Raw genomic sequence first — 24,212 nt, 5'->3', positions numbered from 1 at the left:
AACAGAAAATACCAAACCACCAACTTTGCAGTCACATCAAGTATTAAAGGATTAGAGAGGGCTGGGTGAGAAGGGCTTGTGTGATTTATTTTGCTCTGCAAGCAGTAAGTAAGATTTATCTCTAAATGAACACAAAATCTCACTCATTGAATTAAACAGGATTGTCATGGGAGACCTGATTAATGTTGTTCTCTGGAGAAATGCTCTGTTAAACTAACCAAAACAGTTTAATATTTTTAGGAGCTGCCTTAGGCAAATGCTGCTCCAACCCAGAACTTCTGATAGATTTCAAGATTTTGCTGAAAAGGGTTATTTAAAAGGCCATTTTGGAGTTATTTAAGCAATTTAATAACAAGGGATCCATTTCTAAGCTCACACAAACATTACTGAACTATGCCAGAGGTTGCTGTAGCAGCATCCTCTCCCCCCCCCCCCCCATTTTTTTTTTTTTTAAGGAAACTGAGAACAGGAATTGACAAATTCTCTTGATAACACAGAATATTAAATTATAGCTGCATCGGGATATTGGCCACATTAATATTTCTAGATATTAATGGCACCAATAAGGTTACATGTAGCCTTATTTTTATTCTGTAATCAATCCTTCCCACCCTCATTCCCTATAGATAGTATTTCCTTTGCAGTTTATAGAATTAATTAAGGCCTTTAGGGTTTTAAACCTGAAAGCATAAGCAGCAAAATCAGGATGGCCACGATTTGGGATCCCTTCCACATACTGTGGGTTCACTGTGCCCATTACACAGAGCACATTAGAAATTCATCCACTTGGGGTGAAGCTTTTCAGGGACTTTTGACCATCTCTTGGTGTTACTGAAATCAAGATTTCTTTCTCCTTAAGAATTGCATTTACCAAATACAGAGGGAAGATCAATAACCAGGAAGGAAAACTAGGAAAACCTTTCAGGAAATCAATGCTTTGGATTTTATTTCCAGTAAACTTATTTAATTTATGTATGCACACACATGCTTTTCTGTGGACAATGCCATTTTGACAGCTCAATGTGGCTTCAGTAATACTTACTATTGTATTACTATTATTATAATTATAATTAAGCTGTCAGCTGACATGGCCTGGGAAGCCTATATCAACATATCTATATTATATATAGAAAAATACATAGACATAGATATAAATAAAAGTTCTGCAGCCAGGCTGTGCCAGCAGCTCATGTAATCAGGATCATCTTAGTTTAAAAGGAAAAACCTGACAAGTGGGGGTTGTCCCCTTACACAAATCAAGAGTCATCAGCCACATTCAGGCCTAATTATCTACAGATGGCTCCCAGCTGCTCTCCAAGAGTTCCCCCAAATCTTCATCCCAGTTTAATATTCCTCCACTGTTTCTTGCATGAAATTCATTCAGGTTTTGGCCAGGATTTCACCAAAGGTTTAAGTTCATGCAATGTCTGATAGCTTTTTACCAGCACGCACAGGGTATAAAATAACCTTGTTTTAATGACTCTGGTACAGACAGAACCCACAGTTAATTCCATGGGATCTGAATTCAAAAATCTGTTTCCATTTATAAGGAAAAGTGAAACCTTCCTGCAGAAGTGAAACTGTCTCAAGATGTGCAGCAGTCCTTCAGTGATCACTGGATTATTAAAAAGGATAAAATAAGAACACAAGCAAAATTACCAGAGATTGCCAAAAAGGTGGTCCTCCAATCACTGCCAGTAAATGCATGATTATTATGAAGATTTGTACTTCAGTCACATCAATTCTGATTAGGTATAAAAAGCCAAAAAAAAAAGCAAAATTATTCAAAGCAATTTCAAGTCAGTTATTTGCAAGCTCAGCAGCACAGCTCTGTCATGCACAGTATAAAGGCTGAGGAAAAGAGGGAAAACTCACCAATAATTTAGAAGGCAAAAATGTATTTAGCTTTATTGTTCAAACTAAGAGCAAAGTTGTACTATAATTTTGTTTTACTTCACAGTGCAATAACAGAAATTCATTTTATCAACCAGAAATATTGGAACTCTTCACTGCCCAGTGGCAGCTGCAAAAATAAATATTCAGTTTTAACCTTGTCCACCAAAAAAAAAAAGAATTTAGTAGAGATGATAAAATTCTAAAAATGTATTTTTAACCCCTATTATATTCCCTACCCTATTTTAATATGAATATCCTCTGAAAAGCATCAAGCTTTGAAAAGAAACACAAATCCCTAAAGGGTTGATGGAAATGGTGCAGTGGCAGCAAGAAGAGAAACCACTTCTGGTTCCAGCAGAGCTAGGATGTGCTGCAGGAAGAATGGGAGAAAACAGAAAATTTATGGCTTTATTTTAAGGAGCATATAAAAGTCTTGGAGGTAGAAAGAGGGGAAAATGGGTGTACAAATGAATGTCAGAAATAGGAGTATATAAAAATACAAGTGAAATGAAGAGGATGGACTTGCTGGTGTGAGATATATATATATATTTTTATATATTTATATATGGGGTGTATATACACTATATATGTTATAAATAGGGACACACATTCTATACACCTATATATATGCATATAGATGTAGGTTATATAGAACATACATATTATAGCCACATAATAATATCTTGCCCTGAAGTGCTACATCAAAAATAATCCTTCAAGTCAGTTTGAAACATTTCTGGCTTATCCATATTTCCAATTAGATAGTTCTACCTAAAAGACTCCAAATCCCTTCCTGCACACACAAGCTTTGCTGTGACAAAACCCTGCTGATATCACCTGCACAGGGAAGAAGCATTATGGGCTGGGCTTTCCTCTGTCTGCCTTAAATGAGCTACAAGACCATGGAATTGATTTTAGTATCAGCTCAGGGTTTCTCCATAGACTTTGTTTCAGTTTGGGAGTGGATCCTCTCATTTGAGGATCTCCAGTCTGGTCAGCAGCAGAGCCACATGCATAAGGAATCATTCCAAGGCTGCACCTAAATCCCATGGTGGATATCTCCATGGCAGGGGTTGGAATAAGATGAGTTTTAAGGTCCTTCCCACCCCACTCCATTCCATGATTGCTTTGCCAATTTGCTTTCCACTACACAAACCTGGAGATGGAACATCCAGGAAGCAACCTTTGGAGCCCTCCTACATTCAATTTGCCCAATAACAATCCTGCAAGGTGATCACAATTGGCTGGGGAAAAAACTGACTTCCACTGAGGAAAGAATGTTCTAAAATATCTCAGGTTTCAGTCCTGATACAAACAAATAGAGCCATTGAGATACCTTGCAAGAAAAAAAATAAAAATGCTCAGCAGAGATACACAAACCAACTGATTTAATGCAAATTACTTCCTCCCAGCCCTTGGAGTCAGCATGGAAATGTGTTCTCAGTGTGTCCAGCCAAGGAAGGACTGGAGCAACTCCATTCCAGGAGTGCAGGAATGTGTTTTAGCCCATTTCACTACCTCTGTCAATCTCCTAAAGAACAGAAAGAAACTGAGAAAGTTCACAGGAACAGTGACTAATAAGTCATGGAGGTAACTTACAGCTTTCCTGGGATAGGAAACCAGGTTTCTTTTGGCAGCAGAAATCTTATGCACAATAAAGTAAAGTCATGTATGGAAAACCAAGTTATTCTGCCAGACAAACCTTTGCACAAGACTGAGAGCCCAACAAATACACGGGGAGCAGTGTCTGGATTGAGGTTAGGGAAACAGTTTTATCTTTACACAGCCATGGCACAACCTTTACTCCCCTGCCCAGGGCTCTGCCCTTCCAACTCAAACAGAAACAGTATCAGGCAGCCAAGGATATTTGTTAAAAACTTGCCCCTGGCTTACAGTAAGAATCTCCTACTGTAGAACAAATATGAGTTTTAACTTCGGTTCCACCTTAATATTCTGTATTTTTAATACCAAATGGCTCCTTAAAACAGAAGACAAAAGCATTAAGACCTACTGAGGAGAAACTAAACACCAAACTATCACCTAAAGAAAGCATAAATTCTTAATGCCAAGGAGGAAAATGGCCTGGGAACATCCCACGCTCATTAAAACCACTGTCAGATGACTTAAAATGATAAGCTTGATATCAGTAAAGCACATGCCTGATGTTGGAATTATTCAGTGAATTTTTTTTTTGCAGGATGTCAAGTGGCCTCTGGACAGAAATCTAAAAACCCAGACATCTACGGGCAGCTCCTCAAAGCTGGACCACAGAAGGCAACAAACATCTGGAAGCACCAAGTGTGAAAAGGGGCACATTGTTCCTCTCTGGGTTTAACTTGAATTCAAGATAAGTGTGCAACCACAGCATGAACCACATACATCTATGATGCTGCTACATGCAGCAGTCATCCCAAGTTCCTTAAAATCCAACCACTTTCTTCCCCCAAAAACACCTGCTCAGCCCCACTTTCTTTCCTGCGCCAGCACCCTCTCCTGCCATCAGTAGGGTCAGGACATTGGCTTGGCTAAAACAGTCCAAGCAAAAAAGAAGAAATTCCTGTCCCAATTCCCAGCCCATCAGCTTTCCTGGTGTTTTTTTTTGACCTCGGGGATGCTGGGAGCCCTGAGGAGGCGGCAGGGAAGGTCTGCTCAGCCACACAACCAGCACTGAGCCAATGGGACTTGGCAGAGAGGGGAGGAATAAATGGAAATGACAGACAAGTGGATTGCTACCAGCCTTCATAAAAGTCCTAAACAGCTCCCTAAAATGAAAAAGAAGTGAAAGAATGCCATTTTAAACCAAAGCAACAATGGTTTTGTCAAGACAGACGTGAACAAAGCAATATCCACACTGCCTGGAAAACATTAACACATCAGGTGATCCAGAGGACATTCTTACACCTAAATTATTAACTTCAATTTATGCATTGTATCCAGGTAAAATGAGCTAGCAATCAAAAAAATCCATAAATTGCCTAGGTCACCATAATGCTTTAAACTCTGGTAGAGCTGGGAACTTACCCAATAAATGGGAAGGCGAAAGCAGGGCTGCAGGAAAGCACTTGCTCCACTTGGAGGGATGTTGGAACCCAGGGCACAGGGAATATTTCTCTGCCTGTCCTGAGATGTTCTGATCCTCAGGAAAACACTGCTTTTAACCTTTGTCCTTTTAACCTTGGAGAAAGCTTCCAAGACTTTGGGATTAATTGGAATCTATGAGTGTGTAATAGTGTGAAATAGATAGTAGTAGAGTTTATCACAGGGTGAAAAACTTAAGAGCTTTAGGTTTTTAGTATGGAGGTGGATAGGAGACAAGATAGAAGATTTTGGGCATTGTCTGATCTCCTTCTTGCTCTTCATCTACTCCATTTTCTACAGTGTTGGCAGTACAGAGTGATTGGTTAAAAAAAACCACAACGCAGATGTTGCGTAGACAGAAAAATAATTAGTTATTGGTAGAAAGGTTGAAATAAAGTACAGTCTAAGAGTTAATTGGACAAAATAGCTTTAAAAGACCTTGAATCTGTGTGTCTTGTGCCTTTTGGTGCCTTCTCTTTGTATGCTAAGTCTGAGATGTAGACAGCATGCAGAACTTCTGATAAGAGAAAAATAAACAACAACCTGAAGACCAAAAAGCCAAGCATTCCATCTGTGACTCATTCCTAGCACAGAAGTTTTTAGGGGTCTCCCCATCAGGGGGCCCCACAAGGGAGGTTTCTACAGAGGGTATCTGAACAATCCCTTTCTTTTTGAGGGAAAATACATCCAACTTGCTTTAGTGGATGAGGAATTTATTCACAAAGCAGGGTGATAATGTTCCTGCTTAGGTATGACATCATTAATTAGTACTGTATTTTATTCTACATCAAGTTCCATTGCATATTCAAGTGACTCTCCCATGGTAAACATTAGAGAAAACATAATTTTGGAGCAATGGATCATGTGTTAAATTATAGTAAAAAAAATAAGGGAAAAAAGGCAGAAAATAGGGAAAGGCCTTTGTTCCTCCAGACTGCCTCATTTAATTACTATAATCACATTTAATTACATAGAAGCAGGTACCACACACAGAGCTGTAAGAAAGCAAAACCATTTCAAAGCAAGAAGAAAATCAGCCAGTTCAAAGATTCTATTTTCAACTTGTGTTTGTATTTATTTACTCATTTAAATACTACAGTGGAAATCCTAAGAAAAAACAAATGGGAAGAGCAAGCAGCATGAATTCTGCAAGAGGTTCTTAAAGCCTCTGAACTGGGATATTTTTATTATGTGGGTTATTTTCAGGCACCACTGGAGCCACACTTCCCCCCAACCTGACAGCTTTGCTGCCTGATGTTTCCTGACAACTGAGTCATGTCAGCACTGCCCTGACTCTGTGCACATTGTGTGGAAGATCATTAAGGCCCACGAAATGAAGAAAATGAAACAAACCCTTTTCCCAAGACATTCCCACACTACAACAGATGGACGGAAAGTTATTGTACAAGTTCAGAGGACACAAAGAATCAAGTTCCAAAAATCTCTTCTTCAAATAAACCAGGGGCTTTTTCATCTTCTATAAAATAAACAGAAGACCCTGTATTGAGGTTTAAGATCAGCAGGAACATCCAGGCAAAGAACAAGAACAAAGAGCTGATGCTGAAAACAGAGCAAAGAGCCCAGACTCAATATCTGACAAACTAAAATGCCCAGACAGAACATCCAGTGGCAAGGTTGGGGAGAACACTCACAATAATGCTGAGAAGTACTGATTCTGCAGCAAAGTGATGTTAGGGAAGAATAATAACCAGCAGCACTGTAGAAGGCAGGGACAGGGTCAGGCAATGTCAGCACTGCACTGGGGGTAACCACAGCCTAGAAACCAAAACACCCAAGGTTTTAATTCAAATGAAGTCAGAGAAACATAGAAGTTGTGAGTTTTTAAATGCACATTTCAACCCTCACTCCCCATCTGCCTAAATTCACAAGACAGGAAAATTCCTGCAGAGTTTCCAGGGGCAGCTGCAATTCCTGTGGTGACACTGCCATCCATGGATTCTCCTGCACACACTGCAGTGTTTTCCTCTATTGATCCTCCTTTCCCTGTTGTGACAAATTGAAATGCAGATTATTTGCCTGTCTTCAAAGCTGTACAGTCTTCCCACATAAGAGAAGATCCAGAGAACCCCCAGCATGGTTTGAGTTAGAAGGAACCTCAAAGCTCATCCCATTCTACCCCCTGCCATGGGCAGGGATGCCTTCCACCATCCCAGGCTGCTCCAAGCCCTGTCCAGCCTGGCCTCAGACACTTTCAGGGATGGAGCAGCCACAGCTGCTCTGGGCACCCTGGGCCAGGGTCTCACCACCCTCACAGGAATTCCTTCCCACTATCCCATTTATCCTTGCTCTCTGGCAGTTTGAAGCCATTCTGCCTTGTCCTGACACTCCATCCCTTGTCCAAAGTCCTTTTCCAGCTCTTCAGGCACAAGAAAAGGCTCAAAGGTCTCCCTGGATTCTTCCCTTTTACAGGTTGAACATCCCTAGCTCCCTCATCCTTTCCTCTTAGGAGGTTTCCATCCCTCTAATCACTACTGTAACCAAATATTGTTAGGAACATTATTATTTTAACATGTTGTTTTTTATAAAATGATGAGCAGTCTCCAGATTGAACCATCCTCAAGACCTTTATTTGCAATTCCTCTATATTGTTGTGCTAAACTGTATTAAAACAGCCCAATTCTGGCCTTTGAAAAATCACCAAGCCAAAATGTTCCAAACCAAAGTCACATTCCATCAGTACAAGAACTGCTGGGTGACACTGCAGAGCTGCAGGGAGAGGGAGGCAGGGCTGAAACACTGGCACTTCAAGTGTGAATGTGGGGAATAATGGACTAAACCTATTTTGATTCCCAAAATATGTTGATTTTCCAGCTTTTTAGGCCTTCAGGTTATTCTAATTAATTTCCCATTGGTTACAGGGATAAGTAAACGTCATTAACAATTTAAGATATTTTCCCCTCTTTGGTGAACATAAAACTTCCCTGTCCAACCAAGTACAAGGTTTAGCTGTGCTGCAAGAATTTGAAGCTACTCACTTCATACTGTCCCAGCTCCTGTATAATTTTCAAGACAAGGTTATATTCTTATATTTTCTCAGTACAAATGTTTGTCACATGAAACAGCCAGAGTATGAATACACATTTTCTGTAGCTTACCCATCTGAGATGTGCAATACTGACCTAAACATCTGTTCTGCCTGACATCTGAGTGTGTAAATAAGTCAGTGAAGCTTGGTGTGTCTGAGTAAACCACTTGGAAGCAGTGTCTTTAGTTATGAGTTAAGACTAAAACTAAAGATGCCAGAAGGCATCTGAAATTACTCATGAAAGAATTTAAATAGATTTAAAAGTCTATCCTGTAACTCAGTGCCTAAAACTGGGTTAAAATAAGTGTGTGAGGAGACCTGTCAAAGGCAACACCTGGGGTTCTGTCTCAGGAGCCAGTGACAGGAGCCTGAGGGACAGGAAAAGGGGGAAGTGCTTTCCCAGTTCCAGAGGGCAGGGACAGATGAGACATTGGGAAGAAGTTCCTCCTTGAGCAGGTGGTGAGGCTTTGGCCCAGGCTGCCCAGAGCAGCTGTGGCTGTTCCATGCCTGGAAGTGTCCAAGGCCAGGTTGGACTTGGAGCAACCTGGGCTAGTGGAAGGTGTCCCTGCCCATGGCAGGGGTGGGATGGGATGAGCTTTAAGGACCCTCTAAACCAAACCAGTCTGGGATCCTGTGAAAATGCCCTGCCTGGCCCATCCCCTCACAGCCTACTCCCCAGCTGGCTGTAAAACCAGTATCACCAGCATCTCCTGGAATGGCAAAGGCCTCCTTTGCAGGGGGGCTGCAGATGGACATCTTCAGCAGCTCCAGGTCCTCTCTTCCACCCCATGGTAAATTGTCCTACTCCAGTTCAAACAATTTCCTTTCATCACCCAATCAGAGTTATTTCCACCCCACAACCATCACACCAGGGAATGATTTCAGACACTCAGAGAATCTGAATGTTTCAGAACTATGTGATTTTATAATTTTTTCTGCCCTAAGCGACTCCTTGGTCAGTTGATATTACAGGCTAAAATCTTGATTTAACCTCTCCCTTCCTTTGCATTACTACTTGCTAAATTACCACTTCCTGACACTATTTCCAGCCTTTCATAGATTATGAACAAAGTATTTTAAAAATTAAGTTACTGATGTCACCTGACTCCCTGTAGAGCCACCCAGCTCTCAAGATCAGCTGAAGACACATCAGGTTTTACCAGATTGCTGATGGTGCTGCATCTAAAGCAGAGCCAGTAATTCATCTTCCTAAATAACCTCCTGGAAGCAGAGATTTTGCTGAGCTACTACAGGAAAAAAAAACCAAAAGAACTATTAGAAAATAATTAGCATCCACACAGGTTGAACAAAGGCTGTGCAAACCAACCATCAAAAAAATAACCTCACTTTTGTTTAACATCTGATGCAGTTCTAAGAAAGAGATCAAAAACCAATTGTTATATCCTCAAATATTTAAGGAAAAGTCCAGACTAAAAATGCATCAACAATAATCATAATCTATGATATATTTCAAGGAATCCACTTTTAATGATAACATTTTATTGGGAGGGGACCTCACCCACATACAAGATATTAGCAAAAAAAAAAAAAAAAAAGCAAAGGAGAAAAAGAGGTGAAAAAAAGAGGTGAAATAAGGAAGAGAAAGTCTTTAATGCTAGCAAACTAGAGGGGAGAAGGACTTATTTAGCACAGACATAAGGAAAAGCATTTTAAAAATAAAGACAAGCTGGAAAGGAAGTTACTTCTTCATGAAGCTACAAGCACAGGGATCAAGCTGCACAGCTTAAACCAGACATTTTTACCCAAACTTTTTAAGTTATTACACAAGACACAGTTCCCTGAAAGAGCCAAGAAATTCTCCTTTTTTTGGTGGAAAGGTATTGAAATGGCAGCAACAAAATAAGTTTTAAAAAGTAGTTCCAACAACATTCTACACCCACACTTAAGAGCTGCTTCCACAGCCCTGCTTGGCTTTTAGGTGAAGCCAAAACCGTGATAAAAAGAAAAGTTTAAATCAAACTTTTGTTGAACAGGCAGGTTTTGCTTTGGTTTTAAATAAAATGAGATGCTTTCAAAAAAATTTGTTTCCAGTTAAATCAAATTTTTCCTACTCATTCAAATATTTTTCCTCCTTGTGTGAAAGATGAACACGCTGTAGAAGCTGCTTTGACAGAGCAGTGCATGACAAAGGTGCTGCCCTGCGCAGTGCAGGCGCTGCCCAGCGAGGGCTTTACCGTGGAATTCCAGAAGGAGGGCCCCAGCGTGCCCGTGAGGAGCTGGATGGCCACTGTGCAGAGCATGGACTCTGTCACATCAAATCTACATGTGAGGGAGAGAAACAGTTCAGAGCACTGTCCTGAGCACTCCTCTGAAGGGGAAGGAACCATTAAACATCTTCAGTCAGGCTGAAGGACAAAATCCAGGATCAGGATGATTCAAAGGGCAATTCAGGGTAGGGATTAACAATCACAAAACCCAGGAGTATTAATGAATTAATAAAACCATTCTAACCCACATAGTCTTTTACACATTTAAATCTTCATTCAGAACTTCTGCAGTTTACAGTTCTACCGTATCACTCCAACACATGAGAAAAAACAATCATTCTGTGTGTGCATGAGGGAACAAATGAAATTCCTTGATCTGAGTCATGGTGAATAAAACCCATAACCAAGCACAATCCACAACTCTCATCTCCTGACCTCATGCTTGTGTCTGCAAACAACACTGAATATATGAATTCTTTAGCTGAAGATGCTCCTGCATGTTTCAGTGGAACAGAAATGCAGATCGTATTTCAGTTTGACACCTCTGAGGAAAAGGAAGAAGTTTCACCTCCCTCCTCATGCAGCTTCTTGTCATATAATGCTCCAAGAAGTGAGCTCTGGACCCCTGCTCAGGGGTAATCACACTCCATTCTGTATCTATTTATTTCTCACCCCTGACAGAAAGGGATGAAAAAATATGCTGGAGCCAACAGAGCCACAGAAACCACCCTTTCTCCTAATACAGTGCCATAAATCTGTATTTTACCATAACAAAAAGATTTTTAAATGGGATCAAATTTAAAAAATCAAACCATCTAGTTTAAAAAGAAAATAACTCAGCAGCAGCAGCAGGGTCAGCCAGAACACAGCTCCTGTTTATGGCTGTGCTTATCAGAGTGTGCTGGAACAGACACCCACCACGCCAAGAGATTTCAAATGGGCAGCACAGAAAGGTCATTGTGGCCCCACCGCAGGGCTCAGGTGCAGTGATGATATGCAGACACCAGGACTGAGGAGAGGGGCCACTGAAGTTCAGCCTGATAAGCATTTTCAGTTTAATTATCACAGTACATAACACAGTAAATAGCTAGGAGAGGTAATAGTTGGTATTTTAGGGAATACAGGAAGGGAAAGCCCCATGCCCAAACCCCACAGCTACTTTGGTGCTTCACAACAGCTGCAGTTTCTATTCCTTTTTTCCTATGTTAATTTAGGTGGTATTTGTAATTCAGACATTGATCCATCTTTAAAACACCATGTGGCAAGTTTAAGAAGGGGCATTGACCTTGGCATGTGCTTCACTCCACGGAGATACTGGCACTGACAATCCCTGGGCCTGCTCTGCTGGGAACCCTGTCAGGCTCCTGAGTCTGGAGCCAATTAACGCACAGGGGGTTAGTGCTGCATCTAGAATATTCCCTTGTCAGTGCTAATTTATTGAGTGTATTCCATGGGCAATTCTTAAAATGCTCTGTTTGACTAAACAAATCATTAGACAATTCAAGAGCCACCACTGGCTCAGGGCTCAGAGACAGCTGCAGTCAGTCCCTTCCTTGTGCTAACAGGGAACCCAAACTGAATTCAAATGGAGAAATGCCCTGAGAAAATGAGCCAATGACAACAGGAAACAGACACTTACACTGGAGATGGCCCTGAAATCAAGTCAATCTCTAGCAACACAGCTGATCTAATCCAGCTTTTTAAGGCTATGTAAAACTACAGTGGAGGTTTATGAATCATCCTCCTCTTCTTCTCCCAACACACAAAACTCCATGAAAAAGTCCCAAATCACAGCAGACAAGAAAAACACTCCTGCCTCAACAGAAAACAGAAGTTATGGGGCTGGAAAACTTACAGGGATCCAACTACCAGTTAATGCTCTGGTCTGGAAAATGATGATTCTTCCACCTGTCTTGTCCGTATCTACTGAGTGTGCAAGTGGGATTACTAAGGCTGAGCAATGAACTGGGAATCTGAACAGGAGACAAAGGACTGTTTTCTTAGGGGAACGACAGCAGCAAGAAAAGAATGTTCAACATCAGAACACAAGAGAAAGAAAGGCTGAGAGTCACATGCCAGAAGTGCAAACACTTCGTTATAAAGTTATTAGAGTTTTATCCTAACTCATTGCAATCCAGCAGTTTTACTCGGATGCCATGAAATACAACAGCATGAATAAAGCAAACTGTACAGAAAAAATGAGAACATGAATTAGAATTATTTCCAGCACCAGGAAATTCATGTTAAGGGAAAAACAATATTAAAAATTAAGGGAAAATAATTTGAAATAAGCCCCCTTCCTTGTTATTATACACATCCAGTATGTAATTTTTTCCTTCTGCTGCTCACAGAGGTACACAGGAGTTGCATGGGTAGGCAATAGCCATATGCTTGTTATGTTGCAGTTCATTATTTCACAGACTAGTGAGAACTCCAATGATTTATCAGAACAATCAGGAGCAGCATGTCCACACATGACCAATGGGACTGTGGCTGAAAATGCTGTTGAAGGACTTGTGGGAGGAAGAGGAGGAGGATGTGGAAACCACCCCCCAACTTTTCTGTGAGCCCTCACCAGCTGCACAAGTTTCTGTGACGCTGCCAGTGCGACTGAGGGAGCAGGAGGTGCAGGTTACCAACACCAAACTTCACACCCACCACAAAGACACTTCAACACATCCTGCTTGCAAGTACAGAGAACCCAACATCCCCTGACATCAACAGAGGCTCTACTTAGCCTCAGACTCTCATCTGTAAATAACCTGGGTATAAAAGTTCTCCAAGAAGTGTTGGAAAGTTTTAAGCTATACAATCATAGGAATGATTGCCTTATCTCAGAGTGGAGATGCTGAGGCTGTTCCCAGGAACAAGAACTCAATGTGCTAAAGTCTAACTTGGAAGGCTTCCATCCCTGTATGTCAGTGTTTGGTGTGTGTTGTCTATGCAAGATAGAACATCAACTCCTCCTCTACTGAGGCTGAAGAGGAAGGTTGGCTTAGCTTTCTGAAATCCCCCATTTCCTCACCTCTCCTTTGGACCTTAGTGGCAGCAGTGGTGATAGGACTCAGGTGAACCAACCCATTATCCCACAAGCATCCTGGAAGCAGCCTGGAAGGCTGCTCCAGAGTCACTGAATCAGAATGTTTCCCCAAATTCTCCAACTCTCATCAAGAAAGGCTGTTTTGTTCAGCAGCCTGAATTATTTTGCTTTCTCTGGGGAATATTATTCAAACAGCAGTGTAACCATGTTTAACTTTTCAGTTAGATGAAAGGTGGTAAAAACTGATTCTTCCTCTCATATTTATGATATTCCTTTGTGAAGCCTCCTTGGAAACTAATTTCCATCTCATTGCGTCTATATTTACCCACATATATACACAGCTATAATTCCTACCATCACAACTTATGGTATTTTCATTAAAAAAGGTTGTAATAAACCAGAAAATACAGTAACTTGTAGGAGAAATGCTGGAGTCCATGGTACAGCCCTCATGTCTCTGGATGGACCCTTGAGTGTTCAGTGCCCACTGGGTTTTTTCAATATGATTCAGCACCTCCAGCACTTCCATCATGAACAAATGCACCAGGACTTTATCTGAACAGTTTGTGTCTCATGTCTCTCAAGAGTATATCCAGGTTGGACAAGGGGGAATGGCTTCCCACTGCCAAAGGGCAGGGTTAGATGGCATATTGAGAAGAAATTCTTCCCTGTGAGGGTGGTGAGGCCCTGGCACAGAATGCCCAGAAAAGCTGCGGCTGCCCCATGCCTGGAAGTGTCCAAGGCCAGGTTGGACAGGGCTTAGAGCAACCTGGGCTAGTGGAAGGTGTCCCAGCCCATGGCAGGGGGTGGAAATGGATGAGCTTTAATGTCCCTTCCCATTCAAACCAATTCCATGGTTCTGTGATTCTGAGCTGTGCTTCAGAATCCAGCTCTGACAGGGACAGATAGCCCCTGCATGTGGGACAGCCCCTGCAGTCAGGCTGTGCTCTGACCTTGAGCAGCTGGAACATCCTGAGCCTGCACACACTTGCTTCTCCTCCTGCACTTCCTGCAGGGACCAGGACCACTACTGAATCCAAGTGAGATAACCCTGGATTGGGGAAGAACCAGGTGATCACACCTGGGCTCCAGATAACATCGGAAAAATCCTTTCAGGATTTGTACTCCATAATGATCTGTTTTCTGCAGCATGTTCCTGAAGCACCTCTCATCTGCTTCCACAAGGACACAAGGAAGTCCATTGCAGCTTGGCAGTTTGATTTTTGGGATATGCAGGAAAAAATTCTTTGTTTCCAAAGCAGAGGAGCCCCAGTGATGGCACAGCTGCCCCAATACATGACTCAGCTCATCCTCTGCTGCAGCACAGCAAATCCACAACCAGACAAACCAGTTCCTGGGCTGGAAACCAGGTCAGGAGAACAAAGTCATTATTTGGGCTGCTTCAATACTAAGTCTCTCTGCCATTCAAAATCCCCTTTCTCTTTTTCAAATGTGCTGACTATTCCTGTTTTTCCATAAGATCATTCCCAGATCAGGTGTTTTAAGTAAAACTTCTGCATTTAACTCTATCCCTGCTGTTCCCTGCTGCCTTTGCACTGCTGATATTATTACAGTGACTTTCCTGGAGCCTGCCCTACTTGCCTTGAGACACTTCCTGCTTCCTGCTGGGGAATTTTTAAGCAATACTGACCTCTAGCTATTTGAGCTGTTCCATCAACACCAATTGCTTTTTGAAGAGTGGTGGTTGCCAGGATCATAATTAATGGAATTATGTGATCAATTGAAGATGGAGACAGATCATAGAACTTTATTGACTCAACTGATTATTCTAAATCCTGGAGTAGCACAGGGACATCCCCCACAGCTGTCAGGCAGAAGACAAAGAACCTACACAGCTGATGGATTCAGTAATTGGGCCCAACTGAACAAAGTTTTCCTCTCCACCTGCAGAATCTGTAGGAACCTCACAGATTGGATCCCATTTCCTCCTCCCTCAGGGGAACTGATCTTGCCCTGCAATCTGACAGGCTCTGCTCAGCTTCAGGGACTTGCCAAGGTTGGCACAGTGACACCAAAGAGAATCATGGAATTGTTAAGGTTGGAAAAGCCCTCCAGGATCATCAAGCCCAGCCTGACTGATCCCCACCTTGTCACCAGCCCTGAGCACCACATGCAGTTGTTCCTTGGGCAGGGATGGGGACTCCAGACCTCCCTGGGCAGCCACTTCCAATGCCTGACCACCCCTCCCTAGGAAGAAATTCCTCCCGATGTCCAACCTGACCCTTCCCTGGTGCAGCTTGAGGCCATTTCCTCTTGTCCTGTCCTTTGTTCCCTGGGAGCAGAGCCTGACCCTGTCCAGGCTGCCCCCTCCTGTCAGGAGTTGTGCAGAGCCAGAAGGTCCCCCCTGAGCCTCCTTTTCTCCAGGCTGAGCCCCTTTCCCAGCTCCCTCAGCTGCTCCTGGAGCTGCAGTCCCTTCCCCATACACAAACCACACACTGTTCCATGAGCACACACTTTGTTTGACACACTCATTTCCCTGTTTTTTTTTAAGATGGACTTTTCCAGCAAGACAGGCTGATTCTATAACTCAACAGTTTAGGCCTGTGTGGAAGGAGGGAAATACAATCTCTCCCTTTAGCACCCTCTGCTCTTCTCCAAGCCATTTCATTATCGAGCTCTCTCTGCACTGAAATACAATTTCTTGGACATACCACAAATAGAGTAAGTGATAACCAGCTGTCTACTCTTTCCTGCTGCTTTGGAATTCAGGCAAGTCAAAAACACTGTCACATTCCCTAAAACATCACGACCACACCCTCTCTCTGAGAGTCACAACATGAGATACAGACAGGAAAAAGCTCCTGTGCACAAGGATCTTTTTAGCTCCTTTCAACAGCTGTCTCTGAGCCCACTTATTCAGGATTAAGGATACCTAAGTGTGTGTACTGCAGTGAATCTGAAAGAGTTGATAAAATACCATTTTTCAGTTTTAGATTAGTGAAATGAAAGCTTCATAAAAAAGTGTCAAACAGTGAGAATCTGTTAACTGGATAAATTGTCTCATGGTTTAGGCATTAAAATGAACATCAGCTTATGACAGTCTATTAACCTTGTGACAGAGGGCAAAAGAAGGAACAAATATGTTTACTACACAGTGCTGTGTTATCTAAATTAATGATACACACATTTAGGTGCTTATTGCCTTATATGAATTAGCTACATATTAATGGTCACCATATTCTTATATTATTATAAGGCCAGGCAGAAAAATCAAATTTGCTGAAAAATGCCTCCAAAATACAGACTCCTCACAAAGTAATGTCCCAGTCAACACCAGCATTGACCCAAACACTTCTCTGCAGCACAGCAGCAGTTTGGGGAGGCTGATACTTCCATCTGTAAAGTCAAGCAGATGTCAAGGTCAGGCTTTTGTGTTCTTTGATCAATATCCAGAAATCTTTGATTATCAGAGCCCTGTAAAGTTTGAAGGAAGCTAAAAGCATTCAGACTTCTGGTACAGCACAGAAGTGAGACTCCTAAAACAGGAAAGTATTTGAGCCACATGTCTTATTTTAAAGATTTAAGTACCAGAATGGGATAGTTTCAGTCAATATGCTTTAGTGTAGCCAGAGTTGGAACAGAAGCCTAGATATTCTTCTTTTCTTCCTCTAATACACATTTAAAACTGATCCAACATCTTAAATTTTTGAGCAGAAACACATAAGTTTCTCAAGAGCATCCGCATTATTGAAACAGCATCCTGCCATTAAAAGCTGTCATATACAAGAGACTCACATTTATACTGTTTTAGCCTATAGACTAGCAATTATAGACCATAAATAACAGTCTAGTAGACATCTGTATGTAGTTGTTCTAGAATTGTTTCAAAATCCCACAAACTAAGGGCAAACTTCAGTTTCCAGATGCAAAAAAAAAATTCTCCAGTACATTTATTTGAAATGTGTTTGTTTACTCTGTGAACATGAACACAGAATAAATTCTCAACATAGAATACATTTATTTCCTTATTAAGGTTAGAGAATCCCACAGCTCACCAAGCCCATGTGTTGCACCTCCCACCCAGCCTCATCCAGCAGGAAACAGGATTTCTGCTCCTGACCTTCTTGGCATTGCAATTTTGGTTCCATTTATTGACAGAACCATGATCTGCACTAACTAAAAGGGATTCTGAACTCTAAATTGGAGGCACAAGGGCAATTACTACAGTATATTTTAAGGGTTATGGTTAATATTAACGAATAACTGCACATCACAATCAAGCAGTATCAAGACAGAGTTTAATGAATGCTAAAGCCAGACTGCCACCATCTGACCAAAGCATTCCAGTCTTAGGATAAAACAGCAGGTACTTTCCATTACTTATTTAGCTTTACATCACAACAAAAGCTCTAATTAACTAACAGGCCAAAATTATATTTCTACCACTCCTAACACAAGCTAAGGGACATCCACTATTAATTACAGATCCAACACCTGCCAAAAGCTCTAAGGGTGTCACTGTGGATAAAAACAATTTGCTACTGCTCTGAGAAGCTGCACTATGGCCACACAAGGTGCAATTCAGGAGAACAGGGTGCCTTTCCCTTTCTCTCAGCCAGGTACTTACATGCCAAAGCGCAGCGTCCCCGAGACGTACGTCTGCCAGTGCGCGCAGTAAAACATGAACGTCCCAGCAAAACAACAAAAGAACATCCAGTCAGGGTTGGTGCCCAGCTGCACAGCAATACAAGTTCCCAAAACCACAAAGACTGCAGGAGAAAATCAGTCACAGAGTGAAAAGGGTGGATGTGTGTAAGCATCCTCACCAGAAGCAAAGCTAACAACAGGGCCCAGAGGAGGGACAGTGGGAAGGTTATCCTGGCATGGCTATTTCACAGGCATAAGAGATTAACGCTTCCACTTAAAAATATACAGGCTGCACAACACAGATTTCAATCCATATCAGCTATTAGAAGTCATCAATATTAAGGGTTTCTAAGTCTCCTACATTTTTATTCCCTGTGATGCCTAATGTCATTAAGGGACTTGAGTAATTTCTGCAGCTGCAGCCTGCAACAAGTTTTGGGGTTTTCTCCTGCGTTTGCCAGACATTTTTCCCTGTCTTCTGAATTTCTCTGATGGCATTAAGAAAATCAAAGGTCTGGATACATTCAGGATGAGTAACATATCTAAGCTTTCCCCTCCACCCTTTCCATATACAACTCTAATAAAGAATTCATAAAATTTAAAGCCTAAGACCTTTAGAATTTAAGGAACCCAAAACATCCAATCAGGAGTTGGACTCAATCTTGTGGGATCCTTCCAACTCAAGATATTCTATGATTTTACAAGTTTTTTGCAATGGGCTTAAACTTCAGACTGGCTCAATGAACTCCACCTACCCAGGAAATTACCTAGATGATTCAAATCCTAAACTCTGACTTGTAGAGTCCCACTGCTTAGGCTTAGACCTGTCTTGGTATCACTCTGTATCAAGTCAATATGAAATAATATAGCCAGAGTATTATGACAATTTCTTACAGAAAATACCTTAGAACCAAGACTCTGCTAAAGCATCATATAGAAGTGCTGGCTCAGGTTGAATTAGTCACATGCTTAGTTTTGTTTTCAATGTAATACAAGAGAAGACATTCAGCTGATCCAGAGCACTGTTCTATGGAAAGAAAGGTGACTTTCTTGGTTGAAATTGATACATTCAACACTATCAGTTGTCCTTTCTTCAGTAAAGAAGCTTTTTTTATTGTATTGCAGATTTGATCCCTGAAACAGAGCAATTTAATCCTCCTACTTCAATTAAAAATGACAACAATACCTGTGGACAATGAATCACAGCCATGATCAAAAAGCTCTCCTAACGGAGTGCTGCTGTTTGTCCTTCTTGCTTGTTTTCCATCTATAGCATCCAGGGACTGGTAGATGAAAAGGCCACAAGCACAAGCAATGTATGCCCAGGGAGGTGCCTAAGAGAGAAAGGCAATCACAATAAGGTTTAAAATAGATAAAATTCTCTTTAAGAAAGAGAAAGCCTGCAGCTGTCCCACAGCCTGACAAAACAGTTTTCCCTTTGCACCTATGTCCTCCTCACCCAGGGACCTTTCAGCATCTGATCCTTGCAAGGACAGACAGAATGGTTGTTACATGTGGAATGTAAATAAACCAGTGACAGATTAATAGCTACAGCCCCTGCTCTGAAGTAGGAAGTTGCACTGTACAGCTGGAAAAATTGTAATACTACATTTGCAAAGCGGTGCGTAACAAAGTTCTCGTTAAATATATGCACGTTGTCATTGCGATTTCAGAAACTTGGGAACTTTTAGCCCCCAGCTTTGTCACAAACACTTCAACAGTGTTCATCTTCACCAGTCCACCACCATTTGAGAGCTGTGTCACTACCAGTGCCCAGACTTTGAGTCCAAGTACATTTCTGGAGCTCTGCAGCACAGCCCCTCCACCACCAAGTGTCCCCTCCAGTACGAGGCACCAGCAGCTTTGCCAAATCTACATTAAGAACCTTTAATGGTCACATCCATGAAAACGATTTCTACTCTGACAGAAACACAAACAATGCCAAAGCCCTGCTGGAGCAAAGATTACAATCCAGGCTTTTTTATGCTTTCTGAAGCATAAACCATTAAGAACACAAAAGCCAGGGAGTTGCCATTACTCCATCTCCATTTACACATCCATAAATCAGATATTATTGGCTATTTTGCAATCTTCACATTTGACACACTCCACAGAAGTGAGCATTTACAAGCACCTTTATTTTACAGACCACACCAAGAAAAACCAAATACAGCTTAATCAAGCTGACCTGCCTCTCATAAAGCCCTGAAGTCCAGCTGGTTTTGGCCAACACAACCATGACTAATTTGTAGCACATCAACTTAAATGTATTTCCTTCTAGGAGCAATTTGCATTGCTCCTGCCATTTACCAAAACAGTTCGTTCTGCCCCAAAAGCTGCTGCTGTGATGTGCTTTCAGTACTGTCTGTACAGACAGCACAAGGTGAGAAAGGGGAAATGTGTCACCCAAGAGCAGAGCACCACATTTAGCCAAGGTTCTGATGCCACACAACTCCCTCTCATTTTTATCCCTCACATACAGATTTTATCTGCTACATTTAAGTTAAATGGCATCACCCTGAAGGTTTCTCTATAAACTTAAAAATCAATCTGCTGGCTCTCCTTTCTTAAAAGCTCCTTTCATGAGCAGTGTAGGTGTTTCCACTTAGACCTATTTATATCCAAGTAAGATTTCACAGCTCTTTCCTTATCCAGGTAATTTTTCCTTTTTTTTTTTTTTTAAACTCAGGTACCATTCCATCAGTCAGCACTTTTCCAGCTGGGTCCTCCCAGCTAAGCAGGAAGTATTTGCATCTCCTTTACTCTCTGGTTGCACGAGGCCCTGAGTGACAGCCAACTGCCCTGGCTGCACCTTTCAGCAACAGGAAGGGAGGAGTCACCCTTGAAAAAAAAGCAGAACTAAGGCTGAGCTACAAGGAGGAGAAAATTTACATCAGAAATCAATAGTGGTTTGGGGGGAGGAGGAGAAATTCTGCTCCTGGAGTTTCAGAGCCCCATTTTCTTCCCCACACAGCTCCTTGACACTTAAAAAGCACCTCCCTGGTCATGCTGTGCCATGTGGCAAATCAAATCAGGCCAAAGCTGCCTCAGCACTAAGTTATTTTTCAGTTCAAGTGAGGAAAAAAAAAATCTCATTCACCTCACACAAAGTACTTCTCAAACTGTTAAACACCAAACAGTGCTTTCATACAGCAGCCTTCAGCTAACACTGAATTTCTGATGCTCTGAGTGCAGCTTCCTGGGCACTTCAGAAGTTTAGTTACCAACCAAGATACAACTCTTCTCCAAATTTTAAGTTCTGCTCTGGTTTAGTGACCCAAACCAGCTCTGGGTTCCTGAGAGCTGAAGTCTCTCTATCAGACCAGATTTCAGAGTCTGAGCCCCCACGTAACCCTGCTCAGAAGTAAACACAAGTTAAACCAACACACACCACAATGCCACAGCCTGGAAAAGGAAGGAGCTGCTCCAAGTATTCCCTGCTCAAACTGAATAGTCACTGTTTATTTTACACCTGCCAAATTCCACAGATTATTGTGAAACAATCTATTTCAACAGATTTCTAGGAGAGGCAAACATCCCTTTCCCATGTCATACGTGGAGCAGGGATGCAGTGCTGATTACTACATGAGATTATGGAGACTGGCGGGGAACAAACTGTGCCCTGCTGGATTCCCAACCTCAGCTGGGAGACTTGGTTAGGAAGGAGTTCAGATGTTTTAAAAGCTGGAACTCTTGAGACATTCCCAGCCATGTGGTACGTAACACATTTCTACACCAAATAACTCCCTTTCTCAGTGCACACACATAAAAGCAGCTTTTAAGATTCAACATTCAAGTGAAAACTCTTCCAGTGCACAAAAATGATTCTTCAAGTGCCTTATGAGGTAAGTGGTGATAGAGGGAAGTTGAAATGCCTCAAAAAGACTTTTGTATCCCTGAAATCAGGTTAAAACAGTTCTGCTCAGGGCAAGTGAGGAGCTTTTAGAGCAATCAGAACAACGAATAAAGCCACTGACTTTTATCTGGCCTTCTCACAGCACAGCCACAGCTCAGGAACAGAACTCCACCATGCTGTGCCAAAGTCCTGACTGAGCTGCCAGGACACAGAACCTGTGGGGCCCAGGAAGGTGTCCCTGTGGCTCACTAAGCTGGGTTTGGTCGCACCGGCTTTGATATCTTAAGTGGCACTACTCTAGAGCTCAGTGCCTTGGCTCTGGTGCAGCCCCAGCATGTCCAACCCACCCAGCTCGTGTGGCAACTCTGATCCCTGAGCTGAGGGGGAGTTGCCCTGCTCTGGTCACAGAAAGTAAACAGGTACCAACTCCTCCTGCCACGCAGGCCAGGCAGCTGCAGAGCCACTGCTCCAACTCCTGGCAGGGCTGAGCTTTGTGCAGCAGGCCCCTCATGGCTGCTTCGGTGTCAGATCCTGCTCCATATGGGTGCGTTGGCCCCAGGAACTGCTGGCTCACTCCAGCATCCACACATGCTCTCTGCATGCCAGCATCACAGAGAGGCACAAACATTTACAGAGAACAGGTGACAAGGACTGTGGGCTGAACAGCAAGAACCAGCTCTCCCCAAAGCGACAACCCATCCAAAACCAGTGACAGCAACCAAAACGAAAGAGTGCCAGGAGTCCATAACTCACCTGTTCTGTAGCTGTTGGGCAGTAACATACTAATAGCAGAGTTGTAAATATATTTATTAACAGTCCAATGATGGTGATCAGGTTGGGGGCAATCCAGGCTGGAACTCTTCCAACTAACCATTCCCAGTAGCCCTGCATGAGGGGCTCAAGCAGGGAGCGTCCGGCACTCTGGTACTTGTGCTCCTCTAACCGTTTGAGCTGGTGCTTGGACAGGGGCGGCGTGGGCAGCTGCACCAGCTTGCTGAGCACGCAGGCAGCGCTGGGGCCGTGGCCGCAGCCCGCGGGGCCCTCCAGATGCAACTCCCCACATCGCCTCTTGAGGCTCCGGTGCCCACTCATGGGTTGGGTGGCCGAGGAATTGTCTTGGGCAGGCAGCAGCTGGGCTGGAGAACCATAAGATCCTGCAACACAGAGGGGCAAGACACGCCTGAGCACACAAATGAGATTTTAGGACATCAAAAGTTCCCAGTTGCTGCCCTAAAGAGTATTTCAATTGCCATCAGCAAAGCAAGATGATTTCATAGGACTACTCCTTTGAAAGTTATTTGGAGAATTGCTGACAGAACGACAAGAAACAAGTGCTCCAAATGCAGCAGTAAAACTCTGCAGCCACCAGCTGTAATTCCAGCAGCAGCAGAAACTCCCAACCCCAGCAGTGAGTTGTGTTACAGACTGGGGGCACAGCCAGACCCCTCACACCTCTCCCAGGAGAGCAGGTGACACCATTCAGGTTATCAACTGACAGCACCAAAAACTGCACTAAGACTGAAAAGTCTTAAGTTAAATTGGTTTGGAGCATCTCCACAGCAATGCTGGACAACCACTTAAAAACAGTTATGCACATTTTTTTTTCAGATTTCTGTTCCTTATTTCAGTTTTGCTATAGCTTTTTCCTTCTCTAAATTTAACCCAGCTCATTGTCTGTTCAACTTTCAAGAGATGCAAGAAATTATGCAGGAGCTGGAGAGCTTTAGCTGGCCAGAGACAGCATGAAGCAGCTGTGAAAGGAAAATACAGGGTCAGGAGCAACTTTTTCAGCACAAACAAGAACCCTCACAATGTTCCATCTCCCTTGGAAGCAGATGACCAGGGACATGTAACTCTCCACAAGAAGTAGAGAAGCAGCACAGAAAGGAGACGCAAAATAAGAGTTTGCTGTTTATCTGTAGGAGACAACCATGGGGAAAAAAAAAGAAAAAAAAGAAAACCCGGTTGAAGGCCAGCAAATAAAGCCGAGAAAGGAAGAAGACAGAGAGCTCTAAAGCCATCTGCACTGCACGGGTAGAGAAAACTGAGCAAATCAAAGGTCATCACTGGCCTAAGAACAAGTGATCTGAGCTCCACTCTCCACTCCCTCAGCAAGGCAAATTCCAGCAGTGAAAAGCCACCTCAGGCAGCCCCGTCAGAGGGAGGAGAAGAGAAAGTGGCAGGGCCTTCGCTGTGTTCGACAAGCTCGGGAGGAAGCCGAGCTGCACCTCTACAATGGCAGGAGACCAGAATTAGTCACCGCGGAGGTCCCTGTGGGCGTTGCCCTGGATGACCAGAAAAATGACTCCCAGTGCATTAAACGGGGCTTTTCCCTCATCCTGAGGGGACGAGCCGGGGAAAAACAGCCTAGGAGCGTCTCATTCTCCAAAACAAACGCCCGGCCCGGCTGCCGCGGGACTCGCCCCGGGCCTGGCACACACCCGGGCCGGGGAGGGGCCC

At 42.8% G+C, this 24,212-nt stretch overlaps 1 protein-coding gene across 2 annotated transcripts in view; it reads right to left on the bottom strand.

Annotated features, from left to right (window-relative positions):
* CEPT1 (choline/ethanolamine phosphotransferase 1) overlaps nucleotides 1–24,212 on the bottom strand; it is a 32,533-nt gene that overhangs the window by 8,031 nt on the left and 290 nt on the right. The window contains exons 2-5 of one of the 2 annotated variants that reach the window (XM_071450225.1): nucleotides 22,506–22,906; nucleotides 19,083–19,230; nucleotides 17,877–18,018; nucleotides 10,216–10,300 (exon numbers count right to left, since the gene is read on the bottom strand). In XM_071450225.1, coding sequence (XP_071306326.1) covers nucleotides 10,216–10,300; nucleotides 17,877–18,018; nucleotides 19,083–19,230; nucleotides 22,506–22,844 — 714 coding nt within the window. In that variant the 5' untranslated portion in view covers nucleotides 22,845–22,906. Of the gene's footprint in view, nucleotides 1–1,659; nucleotides 1,745–10,215; nucleotides 10,301–17,876; nucleotides 18,019–19,082; nucleotides 19,231–22,505; nucleotides 22,907–24,212 lie in introns of both variants that reach the window. The other variant, XM_071450224.1, reaches the window with a different exon arrangement.

The sequence above is a fragment of the Agelaius tricolor genome, unplaced genomic scaffold (genome assembly GCF_023055355.1).
Source record: "Agelaius tricolor isolate 1412-34295 unplaced genomic scaffold, bAgeTri1.0.p SCAF_30, whole genome shotgun sequence".
Lineage (NCBI taxonomy): Eukaryota > Metazoa > Chordata > Aves > Passeriformes > Icteridae > Agelaius > Agelaius tricolor.
Note: the sequence above shows the minus strand (reverse complement) of the source record. Positions and strands in the feature narration are given on the sequence as shown.